At 42.1% G+C, this 16667-nt stretch overlaps 1 protein-coding gene across 2 annotated transcripts in view; it reads left to right on the top strand.

The window, feature by feature from the left end:
- The first annotated feature begins 2187 nt into the window (after window positions 1-2187).
- The window catches only part of LOC146648896 (uncharacterized), a 36144-nt gene continuing 21664 nt past the window's right edge, over window positions 2188-16667 (top strand). For both annotated transcript variants that reach the window (XM_085388499.1, XM_085388500.1), the window contains exon 1: window positions 2188-2449. In XM_085388499.1, the coding sequence (XP_085244625.1) occupies window positions 2318-2449 (132 nt within the window). In that variant the 5' untranslated portion in view covers window positions 2188-2317. The remainder of the gene's footprint in view (window positions 2450-16667) is intronic.

Here is a 16667-nt window from a genome sequence, read left to right as displayed (position 1 = left end):
TATGCACCATAGTACCATATCACCCCAACAGAGCACTTCAGTCTGAGAATGCTCTCTTCCCTATCGTTCCTATGATATTTAAAAGTAGTATGTGAGGCAGAGCCTTTGCTTTCAGGCACCTCTTCCGTGGAAAATTGAATTGAATTGAACTTACCTCAGCTCACCTCGTTCACGAACTTGCTCTCTAACAAACACAGACGATATAAGAGTGTTAAAAATGTTCCTGCTGTGGGATTTTATTTTAGCCATTACTTCTGATGGAATTGCAACATTGGGACAGAAAACTGCAACATCTATTTCAATTTGTTTTTTTCCTTTATTTTATTATTTTACTATAATTGTTAGTGTCACAATATATTTCTATAGCACAATTAAAAGCAACAAAGTTGACCAAAGTAATTTACAAGTTATTTAATGAACAAGAGAAAGACAATAAAATAAAACATGAGAAGAAGCAAATGCGATGTTGTGACATCATATCAAAAAAAGTTACAGTATTACATTAATTTATTCAAACATTATCTAACAACATTTTAAACTACTTATTAAACATTTATCAACCTCTATCACAAAACCAGTAAATAAAAGACGGCCATAGCCAGTGTGCCCTCACCCAAAGGTGTCCTGATATGAAGCCTAGCGCTGAGCGTTTATGCCAGCACCATTTTGGTGTTTGGAACTGGATGTGACAAATGAGGAGAGGATCTGGTTGTAACCCATGCTTACTGGCTAACACCTTGTGATTAACAACATGGAGCCAATGGGAGTGTCAGATTTAGCTGTGTGAAGTGTGGTGGCGGCTTACCCACCCAAAAGCATAATGCAGTATACAGAGGTGCTTACTGCCAAACTGACAAAAGTAACTCACAGTCCAAAAAGAGAAAACATCCAAAGGCCTTAAGGAATAACTGAAGAAAGCAATTCCTGGGGAAACTAGGGAGAGCACAGCTATGTGGGACAACTCAACAAAGGACAAATGGAAATTGAGAAAATGTATGCATAAGATAATGATGGGAGGGGGAACAGTTGGGAAACAGCTGCAGACACCAGACCAAATGAAATGAGGAAGTACAAGTCAGCACATGACACAGAGAGAAATGCTTACCAAAGTAAAATGTGAGAGACGGCAGAACAAGGTAAATAATGAATGACTTCACACAAAAGGAAAACAGAGATGGAAAAACAAGGGAAGCAATACACAGGGACTCAGGGAATAAAATACAACCAACCAAACAGAACCAGATGAGAAACCAAAAACTGAAAATGTAAATAAATATGGAAAAAACAAACAAACAGGAAACTCTGCACTCTTGCACACTCTGCAAGAGTCTGGGTCCAAGACCCAATTTAATTCAATTCAATTCACTTTTATTTATACAGCACCAAATGACAACAACAGTCGCCTCAAGGTGCTTTATATTGTAAGGTTGACCCTACAATAATACATACAGAGAAAAGCCCAACAATCATATGACCCCCTATGAGCAGCACTTTGGCAACAGTGGGAAGGAAAAACTGCCTTTTAACAGGAAGAAACCTCAGACAGAACCAGGCTCAGGGAGGGGCGGGGCCATCTGTTGTGATTGGTTGGGGAGAGAGAAGGAAGACAGGACAAAGACATGCTGTGGAAGAGAGACAGAGGTTAATAACAGATATGATTCAGTGCAGAGAGGTCTGTTAACACATAGACCCAGGGACCATGACAGAGAGTAGCCTAGTTTATCTTGCTTTCTAACTCTAATGACCATAAATGTGCAAATTAAAGTTGTTTTTGCATGACCTGAAACTACCTGTCCTCAAAGGCATAAGGAAAGTGTTTAATGACGTCACAGACCTGAATATAATATGTGGCAGTATTTATAGTTATAATGTAATTACCTACATAAAATTAAATAAATTAAGTAATTAGATAAAATCCATTAAAACAGTAAATTATGAATTCGCAGTCTAAAGCAATTCAAATAACAGTTAACATATACAAACAAAGATTATGTCCGTGATGCTAACAGTAGATATTAACTGTACATCCCCCACAGGCCTAGCCTACTTGCTAAGATAGCTATCTTTTACAGTGTTGAAGCCTGGGGGGCGTGAACGGCGGATGCAGTGGGCGCAGATGGGGAGGGGGGTCGGAACCAGGCGTACAGTAAAAAGAGAGAGAGATGTGCAAGAGTCTGCCAATAAAAATCGATCTCTTCTGCTCTAATTCACACACTAGCTCAGGTCGATACAGCCTGCCTCTCTCTCCCCCGCTGCTCTCGTTCTCTCTATCTCTCTCCACCACATACACGTACGCTCGCGGCAGCCGCCAGCTTGTATGCGTCCCTCCTCGCGCCAGAGAGTGGCCGCCTGGCTGCTCGCGCTGCCGTTGGGGAGCGGTGGAGAGGAATGCGCGCGCCGCGGCCGACTGGAGATGATCTCGTTTTGGCTGCTGTGCTGGAAGCTGTTGGTAGGTAAATAAACCAATCAACAACATTGAATAATAAAGCCGAACAGCGTCTTCCTCGTGGGTTTGCAGCTGTGTGGATGCACACCGTGTAGCCTGTGAACGCGGTGTATGCGCGAGGCTCTGGCTCAGCTTGGCTTCTGTATGCACGCTTATCTGTCACGATTTTGGTGCTTTGCCCAAGTTTAGAATATTGTCTTATATAACACTGCTGGCACAGCACTCATCTGACAGAACGCAGTAGAACCAGGAGGATAATTGTATTTTTCATTAGAATTTAACTACAAAGAGCAGAACAGGAGAAAATGGAACGCTAGAACCAAGTGCAACAGCATCATGGCTCCATTTATAACTCATCTTTGGTAAAACACATGATGCCTAAAGCTGCTGTGTAATCCTCTCAAAACACACACACACACACACACACACACACACACACACACACACACACACACACACACACACACACACACACACACACAGAGGTGTCTGATTAAGTAATCATCATAATGCTGTCTCCAGCTGCTGATGTGGGGGCAGAGACTGCAAGGGAATTCACTATACAGGGAATATAACTCCATGTTGCGGATTTAATATGTTTTAAACCTAAAGTTCAGCTGACAAAGGTCAGTGAGGTCTACCAATAATCCAAAAGTCTGCTGGTTCAAATCTAGACAGGCAGTGTCCAGGGGCATGGATTACAGCAGAGCGCCACTACACCACTAATGACCGTGCAGGCTGTCCTCAGAAACTGAAGAAGAAACAATGCTATTTTGAATGTGCGCAGGAGCACATGTACTGACTACATTTCTATGCTACGATCAGGACATGCTCAATAAATATGGCTTCAGTAGTGTATTAGAAATAGGGGTGGGCAATATAAACGATATACGATAGAAATGATATAAATTTGGCCAACGATAGAGATTTTGACTATACCGCTCTATCGCGATAGCACATGTTGATGATGTCATCAAGCTGCGCATGTTTTGGTCGAAAGCATCGCAGCGGCTACAACCATAATCATCTGCAAATTATTGCGGGCGACAGTCATAGCAAAGAGATGAAGCACTTTTGAAATATGGCAAAAACTGCGCTTCCTCCACTTCCGTAACATTGATTCATTAATGTTGGATTCTCTCGCAGCTGTTCTATTCCCATGTTGTTGCAGTATATTAATAACTAACCTCGTATTGTGGATGAATGATCTCAGTTGTTCTCCTGACTGAAGTTTGGCCCGTGTACAGCATCCTGCTATGCGATTGCATTTGTCCCTGACCACCAGAATCCCTCACGTTAACTTTTATCGAGTGGAAAAAAAGTTGGCGTTCATCCTCCTGCTTCACTGTGCTAATGTTATGCTAACATAGCTGTGTCACTAGCAATCACGTAGCACAACATTATATACCAGCTAGCCAAACTTCAGTAACCCTACAAACGTCACTGCTGTTTAGTTTTCTGTCTTCATTTATGTTGGAAGTGGTAGCAGAGCTGTACGTTTGAAATAGCTTCAAAAATCTCAGTCAGAACATGGTATGAAATGTTTAGGTGGAAACTAGCGAGCTAACTTCCTGTTAACTTCTAACTCCGTTAAATTTAATAAATCTGTTTTCATGGATGCCTGGATGTTAAACGTAATTGTTACACCCGATAAAGCAGCAACGCTGATGATTTAATTAAAGATGAAAGAATTTAGACCGTTTTTAACTCTCAGTGTTCGTTTGACTTTGGGACCTGAAGCGGACGGAGTTTTGGACCCAGATTACTCCGTGAAGCTCCTCACTACGGCAGCCATAATGCTCTGACAATCCATCAAGCAGTGCTGCTTACCAAAGTTGTACTAAAACATTTTTAACAGATTTCTGCAGCCAAAATCGGTTCAACGTCAGTAAGCACAATCAGAATTCATACATAAGGTACACTCTCGATTTTTGAGAAAATTAAAGGATTTTTAGTGTGGAAAACACGCTATACAGAAGAAAAGAATATATCGTGATATATATCGTTACCGCACATGCTTCAAATTATATCGCGATATGAATTTTAGGCCATATCGCCCAGCCCTAATTAGAAACTATATTCATTTGACAGATTAAAGAAATCATTTTCAGTATCAGGAGGATCTGATGTTTTCATAAACCGTCACATCCTGCTGCTCAAGCTTCTGTGAGAGGCAAGCAGATGTTGACAGCTGCTAACCAACAGTTGTTGCACAGATGAAGTCTGAGCTACTGTGAAAGGTTATTCCCTGTATATACTTTGTGCAGCAAAACTCTGGACTGTCCTGCAGAAGGCTTTATTTGCAAAAATCCAGGGTCTTCAACCCACGCAGTCATAGTGCAGCATTGTTCATTGTTATATTTTCTGCATAGTCTGCTATTTATTAGAGTTTCTGTTTATCAGGTTTTCCATGATATTATGTCCGCTTAAACCCTTAGTCAAAGGAGCTTGCCAAGAAAAGCGTCTGGACTTCTTTAACTTAAAGAAGTCCAGACGCTTTTCTTGGCAAGCTCCTTTGACTACGATGACCTGGATGACTGAGAACCTTCACAGACACTTAAACCCTTAGTTTTCCTCAGTTCTTTGTTGTGTTGTTTGTCAGCCTGCGTGTTCCAGTTTGGATCATCATCTCTGCTTTATCTCAGCTCTCTGGAATCGCTGCCTCATATAAATAAATGTTTTCGTTTATGTAAATGTGCTTTAGAGTCTGCATCTTGGGTCCTGGATTCTCCATAACTATGACATTATTGTGTTTTGGTAAGCTGGTCAAAGTTCATGAGTATTGTGTCTCATGGCTAAGAGCACACCTGCAACAGAGCTGTAAAAAGGCTATAGTCACATTCTGCTAAAAGAGTTTTGCAGATCAGAATGATGACCTTGCAGGCCAGACATAAACTCTGAAAAACAAACCCATGAATATTGATTCAAACTGGCAGATGTTGTATCAGTCAGCGAGTTAAAGCAGGGTCACTGCAAAATTAATAATAGTTTCAGCGAGAAACAGGACGGACATATTTGATTTCTGTCATGAATGGATCCAACTTTGCTCACCAGTATGTCGGTGTGTGTGAGGGAGCAAGAATGAGGGTGACTGTTGATTTCCATATTTACATAACTGCACGTCATGAAATAAGCACCAGGGCAGGACAGATGATTATGTCACACGGCTAACACGATTCAGCTCAGTTCAATTTTATTTATACAGCCCCAAATCACAACAACACTCGCCTCAATGCAATAGTGTGCAAATGGAAGAACGCAGTCTTACATATTTGTTTAATATGTGCGTTGAAAGACATGTCCTGGTCAAAAATGACGCCAAGGTTCCTCACAGCGTTACTGGAGGCCAAGGTAATGCCATCCAGAGTAAGAATCTGCTTAGATACCATATTTCTAAGCTTTTCAGGGCCGAGTACAATAACCTCAGTTTGATCTGAATTAAGAAGCAGAAAGTTAGCGGCCATCCAGGTCTTTATGTCTTTAAGACATTCCTGCAGTTTAACTCATTGGTGTGTGTTATCTGGCTTCATGGACAGATAGAGCTGGGTGTCATCAGCATAGCAGTGTAAATGTATGCTATGTCTTCTAATGATGCTGCCTAAGGGAAGCATGTATAATGTAAACAGAATTGGTCCTAGCACTGAACCCTGTGGAACTCCATAATTAACCTCAGTGTGTGAAGAGGACTCTCCATTTACATGCACAAACTGGAGTCTATTAGATAGATATGATACAAACCACTGCAGCACAGTACCTGTAATACCTACAGCATGTTCTAATCGCTCTAATAGGATATTATGGTCGACAGTATCGAACGCTGCACTGAGGTCTAGCAGGACAAGCACAGAGATGAGTCCACTGTCAGAGGCCATAAGAAGATCATTTGTAACCTTCACTAAAGCTGTGAATAACACAGAGAGACAGACAACCATTCACAATCACATTCACACCTATGGGCAGTTTAGATTCACCAAATAAGCTGACCCTACAACTGTATGTCTTTGGACTGTGGGAGGAAGCCAGAGAGAACCCACACAAACACGGGCAGTACATGCAGATCCCACAGAGGAAGGTGAAGTGGCAGTACTAACCACCATGCCACTGCCAATGCAAATTCTAGATGTAAAATGTATACATGAATTTCATTAAATAGCGACTTCCAAAATTAATTAAATTCACTTCATCAATTCTCTTCTGCTTATTGTTATCAGGGTCACAGGGACTGAATAACAACAGTAGTCACTTCAAAGTGCTTTGTTAGATAAACACCCAACAATAATAATGTGGGTCAATATAACATCAATAATATTTCCATTATTTTACATTAATTATGTTCATATTACATCAATATTACAGCAGTACTAATGAACAAAGGGGAATAGAAAAGTTATCTTAGCATCATCTAACTTACATTTAGCAATAGTACAATATAAAGAGCTATATTATACTGAGGCAAGAATGCCACTTCTGCAAGTCAGTCACCTGTCAGGGATGATGCACAATTATTCACAGCATCCCAATGTACAGTTATGGACAGGTGAGTATATGAGCGTGTTGTATAAGGCCTTGGGCCTCTTGAGACAACTGCTGTGGTGATTTGGCGCATATAAATACAACTGAATTGAACTCCATTGAATTGATAAATGTATCCGCTTATTATTATTTTTATTATTATTAGTAGTATTAGTATTATTATTATTATTACTTACTTACTTACAATTATTATTAGTAATATTTAAAGTGCCTTAACAAAGGAATTTTCCAAATATGGGATAATGAAAATACCATCTTATCTTAGTAATCTTTCTTCTCATGCAGTAAACATTGGTTGATTTTCAATGAATGCTGTGTTTCCAGTCTATAACCAATAAGTTTCAGTGACCCGAACCGAACATTTGCTTCAGATATGAGATGTCAGAATCTAATCATAATAAACATCAAATGTTTAAAGGAATGGTGTTAAATCAAAAACATTCGTGCAGGTCAATAAAAACAGAAGCCAACTTTGTGATTTTGGTAAGTTTAGGGTTTGAAGTTGATCAGTGTACTGGCATGTGTAGCAATTGTTAAAATGGGAAATAATGCAACAGCAGAAAACTGTAGTTACATTAATATTTTTTGGGATGCTGTTTTTTTCCTTTTTTTCCAGGTGGTGGTTGTGTACTATCTAATTGTACACAACCCCCAGATTAGATGTACTATCTAATCTAATTGATGTGTATCTAATCTTCTGTTATTATAAATATGGAGGTGTCAATTTTTAAGTTAAAGATTTAAACAAAAATGTTGCATTAAACGCTGAGGAATTGGATACATTTTTATACACAGTCCTAAAGTGCGGTTAAGTTCACTGAAATGTGAAACCTATTTCTTCATACATTAAGTAACTAAATGTCTGGAGATGATTCCACATGGGGTATTTGCTACGGCCAAGCCAACACATCAAACTCAGTGTTGTGTTCCTCAAACCATTCCTGAACCCTTTTTGCTTTGTGGCAGGACATCTTAACCTGCTGCCATCAGGTGGTACATCTTAATGTAACATGACCCAAGGTTTCCTAGCAGAACATTGCCCAAAGCGCCACACTGCCTCCTCCAGCTTGCTTTGTTCCCATTGTGTATCCAGGAGCCAGTGGTTCCCCAGGTAAATGACACACATATACCCAGCAATGTGATGTAAAAGAAAACGTGACCTATCTGGCCACCTTCTACCAACCCAAAAAAGTTGATTCTGTTCATCTGGACATAGAGTTTTCAGTACGAGAAATGTTTCGCCACTCATCCAAGTGACTTCTTCAGTCTCAGCTGACTGCAGGTTTCCCCGCCCTTATAAACAGGACATTTGCACAATGTACCTCTGATCAATGTTCATGAGTCCCATTCACAGAGAGTTGGGGAATGGCTGCAATCACAGCATTGTAAGATGGTGACAGATGTACCCTTAGGCCCCCCCTCCATTCAGAGATGGTCTTTCCCTTTTCACGTAAACGGCCTCCTTGACTCCGCCCTCAAACCAGCGTTCCTCCCTGTCCAGGATGTCACATCCTCATCATTGAAAGAGTGTCCACTGGCCTGTAGGTGTGAACAGACTACAGAGTCCTGGCCTGACGAGGTGGCTCTGCTGTGTTGTAGCCAGAGGTTGTTTGGTTTCCCCGATGTATAAATCCTGGCAGTCCTACACTTAACAGCGTACACTATGTTACTCTGTTTGTGTCGGGGGACCCGATCCTTGGGGTGGACCCATTTTTGGCACAGAGTGTTTTGGGGTTTAAAAGCCACAGAGACGCGGTGTTTAGAGAAAATGTGTCTCTGCTGTTCCAATATTCCTAACATGTACGGGATCACTACAGGTTTTCTCTTAGGCAGCGGTTGTCCTTCTCTCCTGGATCAGCTGAAGCTTTCTTTTGGAGCCTTCCCAGCTTTGACAAAAGTCCAGCTGGGGTAACCACATTTACTCAGGGCCTTCTTGATGTTCTTCTGCCTCCCTGGCTGCTGTGTCAGTGGGGATGGTGTTCGCTCTGTGTTGTAGCGTCCTGATGACACCCAGTTTATGCTCCAGTGGATGATGAGAGTCAAACCTTAAATACCGTAGGTTTACGGTACACATCAAGAACCAGCAACTTTTTGACAATTTGCGCTACAGTAGTGCATCTGTTGGCTCGGACTACCGTATTTTCACGACCATAAGACGCACTGTACTAAAAGGCGCAGTCTCAGTTATGTGTGCCATTACTGTATTTAACACACACATAAGGCGCACTGGATTATAGGGCGCATACAAGTACCGTATGCGTATTTAAAAATAAAGCGGGAGCAAACCTGAGTTCGGTACCTTACTCACATTTTTATTACCAGTAATCGTCATCATCAACAACACACAAGCATACAAGTGTGCGTATTTAAAAATAAAGCAGGAGCAAAACAAAGTTTGGTACTCACATTTTTATCATCAATCAAACCCATCGAAGTCCTCATCCTCTGTGTCTGAATTGAACAGCTGCGCTAAATCTCCATCAAACATGCCAGGTTCACTTTCTTCACTGTCAGAGTCACTTTCCGTGCCGTGCGGCTCCTCGGAAATGATGCCGGCTTTTGCGAAAGCTCGAACAACAGTGCCAGCAGACATGTTAGCCCAAGCATCTACAATCCATTCGCAAATTGTGGCGTAACTCGCCCGGCGCTGCCTTCCACTCTTGGTGAAACTGGTCTCCATCGGTCATCCATCGCTCCCAGGCCGCTCGCAGCCTTACTTTGAACGGGCGGTTCACACCGATGTCCAGCAGTTGGAGTTCCTTTGTCAGGCCTCCCGGAATGACAGCAAGCTCACAGTTCATTTGCTTCACTTGTTTTTTCACATCGGCTGTGAGATGGGCACGCATAGAGTCACAGATTAAGAGCGATGGTGATGCGTGGAAAAAACCACCTGGTCTCCTTACATACGCCTCCCTCAGCCACTCTTTCATCATTTCCTCATCCATCCAGCCCTTTTCATTTGCCTTAATGATGATTCCTGCTGGAAACTTCTCTTTAGGCAAAGTCTTTCGCTTAAAAATCACCATAGGCAAGGCAAGGCAAGGCAAGGCAAGTTTATTTGTATAGCACAATTCAACAACAAGGTGATTCAAAGTGCTTTACAGAGACATTAGAAACAAGAACAAATAAAAAGCATGATTTAAAATTGAATAAAACAAGCAAATAAACTAACTAACTAATTAACAAACAAACAAACAAACAAACAAACAAACAAACAAACAAACAAACAAACAACAGTATATAAAATCAAAACAGATAAAATCAGAACAGTAGATAAAATCAGTAATTAAATGTAAGTTTTGAAATGTAAGCTTAAAGTGTGGATTTGGTGCTTTATTCAAATGCAGCTGAGAACAGGTGAGTCTTCAACCTGGATTTAAATAAACTGAGTGTTTCAGCTGATCTGAGGCTTTCTGGGAGTTTGTTCCAGATATAAGGAGCATAAAAGCTGAATGCAGCTTCTCCGTGTCTGGTTCTGACTCTGGGAACTGATAAAAGACCGGATCCAGATGACCTGAGGGATCTGGAAGGTTCATACTGGGTCAGGAGGTCACTGATGTATTTTGGTCCTAAACCATTCAGAGCTTTATAGACCAGCATCAGGACTTTAAAGTCTATCCTCTGACGGACAGGCAGCCAGTGTAAAGACCTCAGAGCTGGACTGATGTGGTCCACTTTTTTGGTCTTAGTGAGGACTCGAGCAGCAGAGTTCTGAATGAGCTGTAGTTGTCTGACTGATTTTTTAGGTAGACCTGTAAAGATGCTGTTACAGTAATCAAGCCTACTAAAGATGAATGCATGGACTAGTTTTTCCAGGTCCTGTTGAGACATCAGATCTTTTATCCTTGATATATTCTTGAGGTGATAGTAAGCTGACTTTGTTATTGTCTTAATGTGTTTTTCTAAGTTTAGGTCTGCATCCATCACTACACCCAAATTTCTCGCCTGGTTTGTGGTTTTTAGATGTATAGATTGAAGTTCTCTGGTGACCTGTAATCGTTTTTCTTTGGCGCCAAAGACTATTACCTCAGTTTTGTTTTTTGTTTAGCTGGAGAAAATTGTGGCACAACCAGTCATTGATTTCCTCAATGCATTTACCAAGAGCCTGTACAGGGCCTTGGTCTCCTGGTGACATTGTGATATATATTTGTGTGTCATCTGCATAGCTGTGATAGTTTATTTTGTTGTTGTTTATAATCTGTGCCAGTGGGAGCATGTAGATGTTAAACAGAAGGGGTCCCAAGATGGAACCTTGGGGAACTCCACATGTGATACTTGTCTGCTCAGATGTGAAGTTACCTATTGATACAAAGTATTTCCTGTTTTCTACGTATGTTTTGAACCAGTTTAGTACAGTTCCTGAAAGACCTGTCCAGTTCTCCAGTCGTTTGAGTAATATGTTGTGGTCAACTGTATCAAATGCTGCACTGAGATCCAGTAAAACTAGGACTGACATTTTTCCACTGTCTGTATTCAGACATATGTCATTAAACACTTTGGTCAGAGCGGTTTCAGTGCTGTGGTTCTGTCTAAAACCTGACTGGAAGGCATCGTAGCAATTATTCTGTTTTAAGAAGTAACTGAGCTGTTGAGAAACTGCTTTTTCAATGATCTTACTTAAAAACGGGAGATTTGAGATCGGCCTGTAGTTGTTCATTTGTGTCTTGTCAAGATTGTCCTTTTTCAGTATAGGTTTGATTACAGCAGTTTTTAGTGATTCTGGAAACACACCTGATAATAAAGAAAAGTTGACGATCTGTAACAGGTCTGACTCTAAAGTCTTTGAGACCTTTTTGAAAAAACTTGTTGGCAGGACATCTAAACAGCAGGAGGAGGAGTTCAGTTGACCTAAGATGTCCTCCAGGTCTTTGCTGTTAATAGGTTGAAACTGTTTCATGGTGTTTAAACAGTTTTTTGGTGGACACAGTACATATCCTGGATCTGCTGTTGATGTACCAATTGCTTGTCTAATCTTTTGGATTTTTTCAGTGAAGAATTTGGCAAAGTCATTGCAGGCCATGGTCGAATGAAGTTCAGCTGCCACTGACACAGGAGGGTTTGTTAGCCTGTCAACTGTAGAAAATAAGACCCGAGCATTATGGCTGTTTTTAGTGATGATGTCAGAGAAGTAGGACCTCCTTGCACTCCTCAGTTGTAAATTATAATTGTGAAGTTTCTCTTTATAAATGTCATAATGAACCTGGAGGTTTGTTTTTCTCCATCTGCGCTCAGCTTTCCTACACTCTCTTTTTTCATTTTTCACCAGTGTGGAGTTTCTCCATGAGACTTTTTCCTTCCAGAGATAACCTTCACCTTAATGGGAGCAATAGTGTCCATTACATTTAACATGTTAGCATTGAAGCTATTGACGAGCTCATTGACTGACCCTCTGGGCAGGTCAGGTGTTAATGGGAAGACCTGGTTAAAAATTGCACTACTGTCTTCAGTTATACACCGTTTTGTGATCACTGTTGTTGATATATTTGTGTGGGCTGAGATTTTACTTTCAAAGAAAACACAGTAATGATCAGACAGGCCCACATCAGACACAGTAACCTTTGAAATGCTCAGGCCTTTGGAGATCAGTAGGTCAAGAGTGTGTCCTGTATTATGTGTGGCCTCTGTTACATGCTGAGTCAGCCCAAAGTTGCCCAGAGTGTTACTCAGGTCTTTAGTCCCTTTGTCCTGAGGGTTGTCCACATGAATGTTAAAATCCCCAACAATAATTACACAGTCAAAATCAACACAGATCACAGACAGCAGTTCACTGAGGTCATTAAAAAAGTCTGTGCAGTATTTGGGAGGCCTGTAAACATTAAGAAACACAACTTTGGATGGGGCCTTCAGCTGTAAAGCCACATATTCAAAAGACTGAAAACTTCCAGGAGATAGCTGCTTACATTGAAATGATTCATTAAATAAGACAGCAACCCCTCCTCCTCTCCTGCTCGCCCTGACCTCACTGATAAAACTGTAGTTAGGAGGGGTCGTCTCGATGAGAACAGCTCCACTGTTACTTTGGTCCAACCAAGTTTCAGTTAAAAACATAAAATCAAGGCTGTGCTCAGTGATTAAATCATTAATTAAAAATGTTTTCCCAGCTAGAGATCTAATGTTTAATAAAGCCAACTTAAGTGTTTTAGAGGTATTACTTGTCCCCTCGTGTTTGGGAGCAGTCTGTGGCACACAAGGTATGTTTACTATGTTTAAAGATCTTTTAGAGTGCAGCTCTCTGTGTTTTGACCAGGCCACATGTCTCCTGTCACCTAAAAGTACAGAAATTTTAAAACCTTCTAGTAAACAGGGTCCCAGCTTCTCCTGGGAAAAGTCATCACTGCCATAATCCTCACAGCCCGGACCCTTCACACATCACGCATCAGACTGCGGAGACAGGGCATGAAGAGGAACTAAGGGGGGCGAGGCTGGGCAATGTGACTTCGATTGCTCTGTTGAGGGTGGGGCTCGATGGCGAACCTTTGGCCGCTCTGGTGGGGGGTTTATGGGGGACAAAAAGGGATTGGGACGGGGGGTAGATCTGAGCCCAGCATTGACCCGCTCCATCATCTCCTCAGTGAATTTCAGGTGTGGGGAGGAGGGAGAAAGGGAGGGGGAGGAGGGTGATGGCCTGTCAGGGGTTTGGGGGACTGGGGAAGGTCGTGGTCCCTTGTCCTGGTCGTTGGTGTTGTTGAGAGAGTTGGAGGCAAATAGGGACCCCTCTTCTTGCCTTAGATGTCTCTCCTTTCTGAGGCTCTTCCTCAGATGCCATGGATGTCTCTCCTTTCTGAGGCTCTTCCCGGGTGGGGGCAAATGGAGCTCCTCCTCAAGGTTTCTGCTGGGCTTTGTCTGTTCTTGGAGTACTGTTTGTTCCTCTTTATGAGATAACTCCTCGTTTATCTCAGCCTTGGCACCAAGCACGGATGGATGACGTATGGAATAAAACAAGTTGGAGGTGAACAGTTTCACCCCTGACTTGTTAAAATTAAATCCATTTGCTTTGAACAGATGCCTGCGTTCCCAAAAAATATTAAAGTTGTCGATAAAATGCACTGAGTGGTCAGCACATGCTGATATAAGCCATTTATTCAGTGTAAACAACCTGCTGAATCTCTCGTCTCCTCCTCTGACCGGCGGTACAGGCCCACTGATGAATACAGCTGCATTCAGAGAGTTTACAGTATTTAATAATCCAGTAAAGTCCCGTTTCAGAACCTCCGACTGTTGTTTGGACACATCGTTTGACCCTGTATGCAGAACAATGTTTGTCACAGTTGGATATTCATCTGCAAGAATTCTCTCCTTCAGGTTGTTGACCATATCGTTAGGAAAGCAGAGGACTTTAGTGTTCTTACCGCACATCCTTTGTACATCCTTTACGGCAGAGTCACCCACAATCAGAGTTTCAGGCCTAGCCTTTAGCTTTCCCTGTGGCCTTTCACTTTTCAACAGATTTTCAGACCTTATTTCGCTGCTTTTAGATGGATGGTTGTCCGATATAGATCCAGGGTCCTTTGATAGTGGAGCAAATCTGTTCTGCAGTTTCACATTCAGTTGTTTTGGAGGTTTGTTGTTAACCTTCCTATTCACGGTTGTCCAGTCCTGTTTCCTCCCGTATACAGGGGTAGAAGAGCTTCTCTGTCTCGTAGGAAGTGAAGGCCAGTCGGTTTCAGAGATTTCAGCTCGCTGTGCCCTGCCTGTGATACGTCCTCCCCCTTCCAGGAGACATGATTTATGTCTTGGTTTTGCACCAAGACAGTCCAAGGGGGGATTATCACTTGAGGATTTATAATAATGCACAGAGTCTACTTTCTTGGTCATGTTATCTGTGCTCCTTAGCTGTGTACTAGCTTGCTCATCGCCATTGTTTTGAATCAAAGGCAAGGTTGTTTCATTTCCACACAGTCCATTTACCTCCACGTTTACTTCTAAGCGATGAATTTTTGTCTCCAGTACTGCAATCTTCTGCAGGAGGCTGTGGTAGTCATCTGTGGAGAGGGAAGGCATCTTGTTGCTAGTTAGCCTAGCGGTTAGCACCTTTCCAGGCTATTGAGGCTGCTCGGTGCCCAGACGCTGTAATCAGGCTTCAGCTGTGTCTAGGCCACAGACACACGGAGCGCTGAGGACAAGGTAACCATAAAATGTTGCTGTTTCTGTTAAGAACACTCTAGTCCTAATGCTCTACAAGTGTCCAGAAGTTATTGCAGGTAAGCTCACACGGAAAAAAGGGACAAAATCAGCATAAAAATCAATAAAAATCAATATAAGAAGCAAAGCATTCAAGAGCAAAGAGATGAAGCGTCCACACTCACAAAGGGGAGGAGCTGCGGTTTTTCGGCAGCTCCTCCCCTTGCGGCAGTTTCTGTCCATTAGCATGGCAACCAAGCACAACAGTAAAAGAAGACTTTTCGTGCCCCGTTGTGCGTATCGCTACCGTGCTGGTCCCCTTCTTCTCTACAGTGTGACTCACCGGGATGTCAAAAGTGAGCGGGACCTCGTCCATGTTTGTGATGTGGCTGGGCTGGATGTGTTTGGCGGCGATGTGTTTGCTGCAGTAGGAGCGGAAGATGGCCAGCTTTTCCTTATAATCCGCTGGAAGTTGCTGCGCTACCGTAGTCCTGGTCCGGATGGAAAAATGGCACCGTTTCATAAAACGAAAGCACCAAGATGGACCTCCTTGGAAATGTTCAATGTTCATCTCTTCAGCTAGTGAAACTGCTTTTAGCCGAATGGTGACCGTCGAAACGCTTCTCCCGCTCGTTCTTTGCTCGATGATCCACCGCTCGAGTCTTTCTTCCAACTCGGGCCACCTCGCCTTATGTCTGCGGAAACTCAGCTGCGTTTTCTTGACCTGCCGGAGCTTGTTTTCTAGCTTCCTCCATTTGCGAACCATCGATTCGTTAATCTTAAATTCTCTCGCCGCTGCTCGATTTCCATGTTCCTCCGCATAGCTGATGGCCTTCAGTTTAAACTGTGTTTCATAAGCGTGTCTCTTTGCCATTTTCTTTTCTTTTTTTTTTGCTTGTCCCGTTTGGCTCTTTTGCCATCAGAATCGTTGTCTAAAGGCAAAGAAAGATGCCCAACGGATTTACTTTACCAAATTGACCATCCCAGCCTTGCCGTAATGGTCCATTTGATTCACCTTTTATTGTTTATTTTATTTTCACTTACTGAATACGGGACAGACTTGACTGGGGGAAAGAAGGGGAGAAAGAAAGAGGGAAGGAGAAACAGCTGAGAAGAGGGACGGGGGAGAAGGGCAAAAAACAAAAACCAACAGAAGGTTCAAGGTTCAAGGTTCTTTATTTGTCACATGCATAGTTATACAAGTATAACACACAGTGAAATGTAGCCTGACACGCTCCTCGACATATGCAAAAATTGGGGGGGGGTGTAGAGGAAGAACATTATATATATATATATATATACATACATACAGTATATACACTGGGTGAATGTGCAGTAGTAGCAGCAAGCAGGTGAATTCTGTACATTAATATGAATAGACATCTGACTATTTTACAGGATAGACAATATAAACATATTTAAAATTAAAGGAATTGAAATGTACATTGTGCCTTGGTTTAGTGTCTGGAAGAGTCCTGTCTCAGTCAATTATAGATGATGTGAGAGGGCGGGTGTGTGTGTTTAGGGCACGGATGGCTTGGGGATAGAAGCTCCTCTTGAGTCTCTC

The sequence above is a fragment of the Rhamphochromis longiceps genome, linkage group LG18 (genome assembly GCF_057381845.1).
Source record: "Rhamphochromis longiceps isolate RC_006_pf linkage group LG18, R_longiceps_female_GT1.1, whole genome shotgun sequence".
Taxonomy (NCBI): domain Eukaryota; kingdom Metazoa; phylum Chordata; class Actinopteri; order Cichliformes; family Cichlidae; genus Rhamphochromis; species Rhamphochromis longiceps.
Note: the sequence above shows the minus strand (reverse complement) of the source record. Positions and strands in the feature narration are given on the sequence as shown.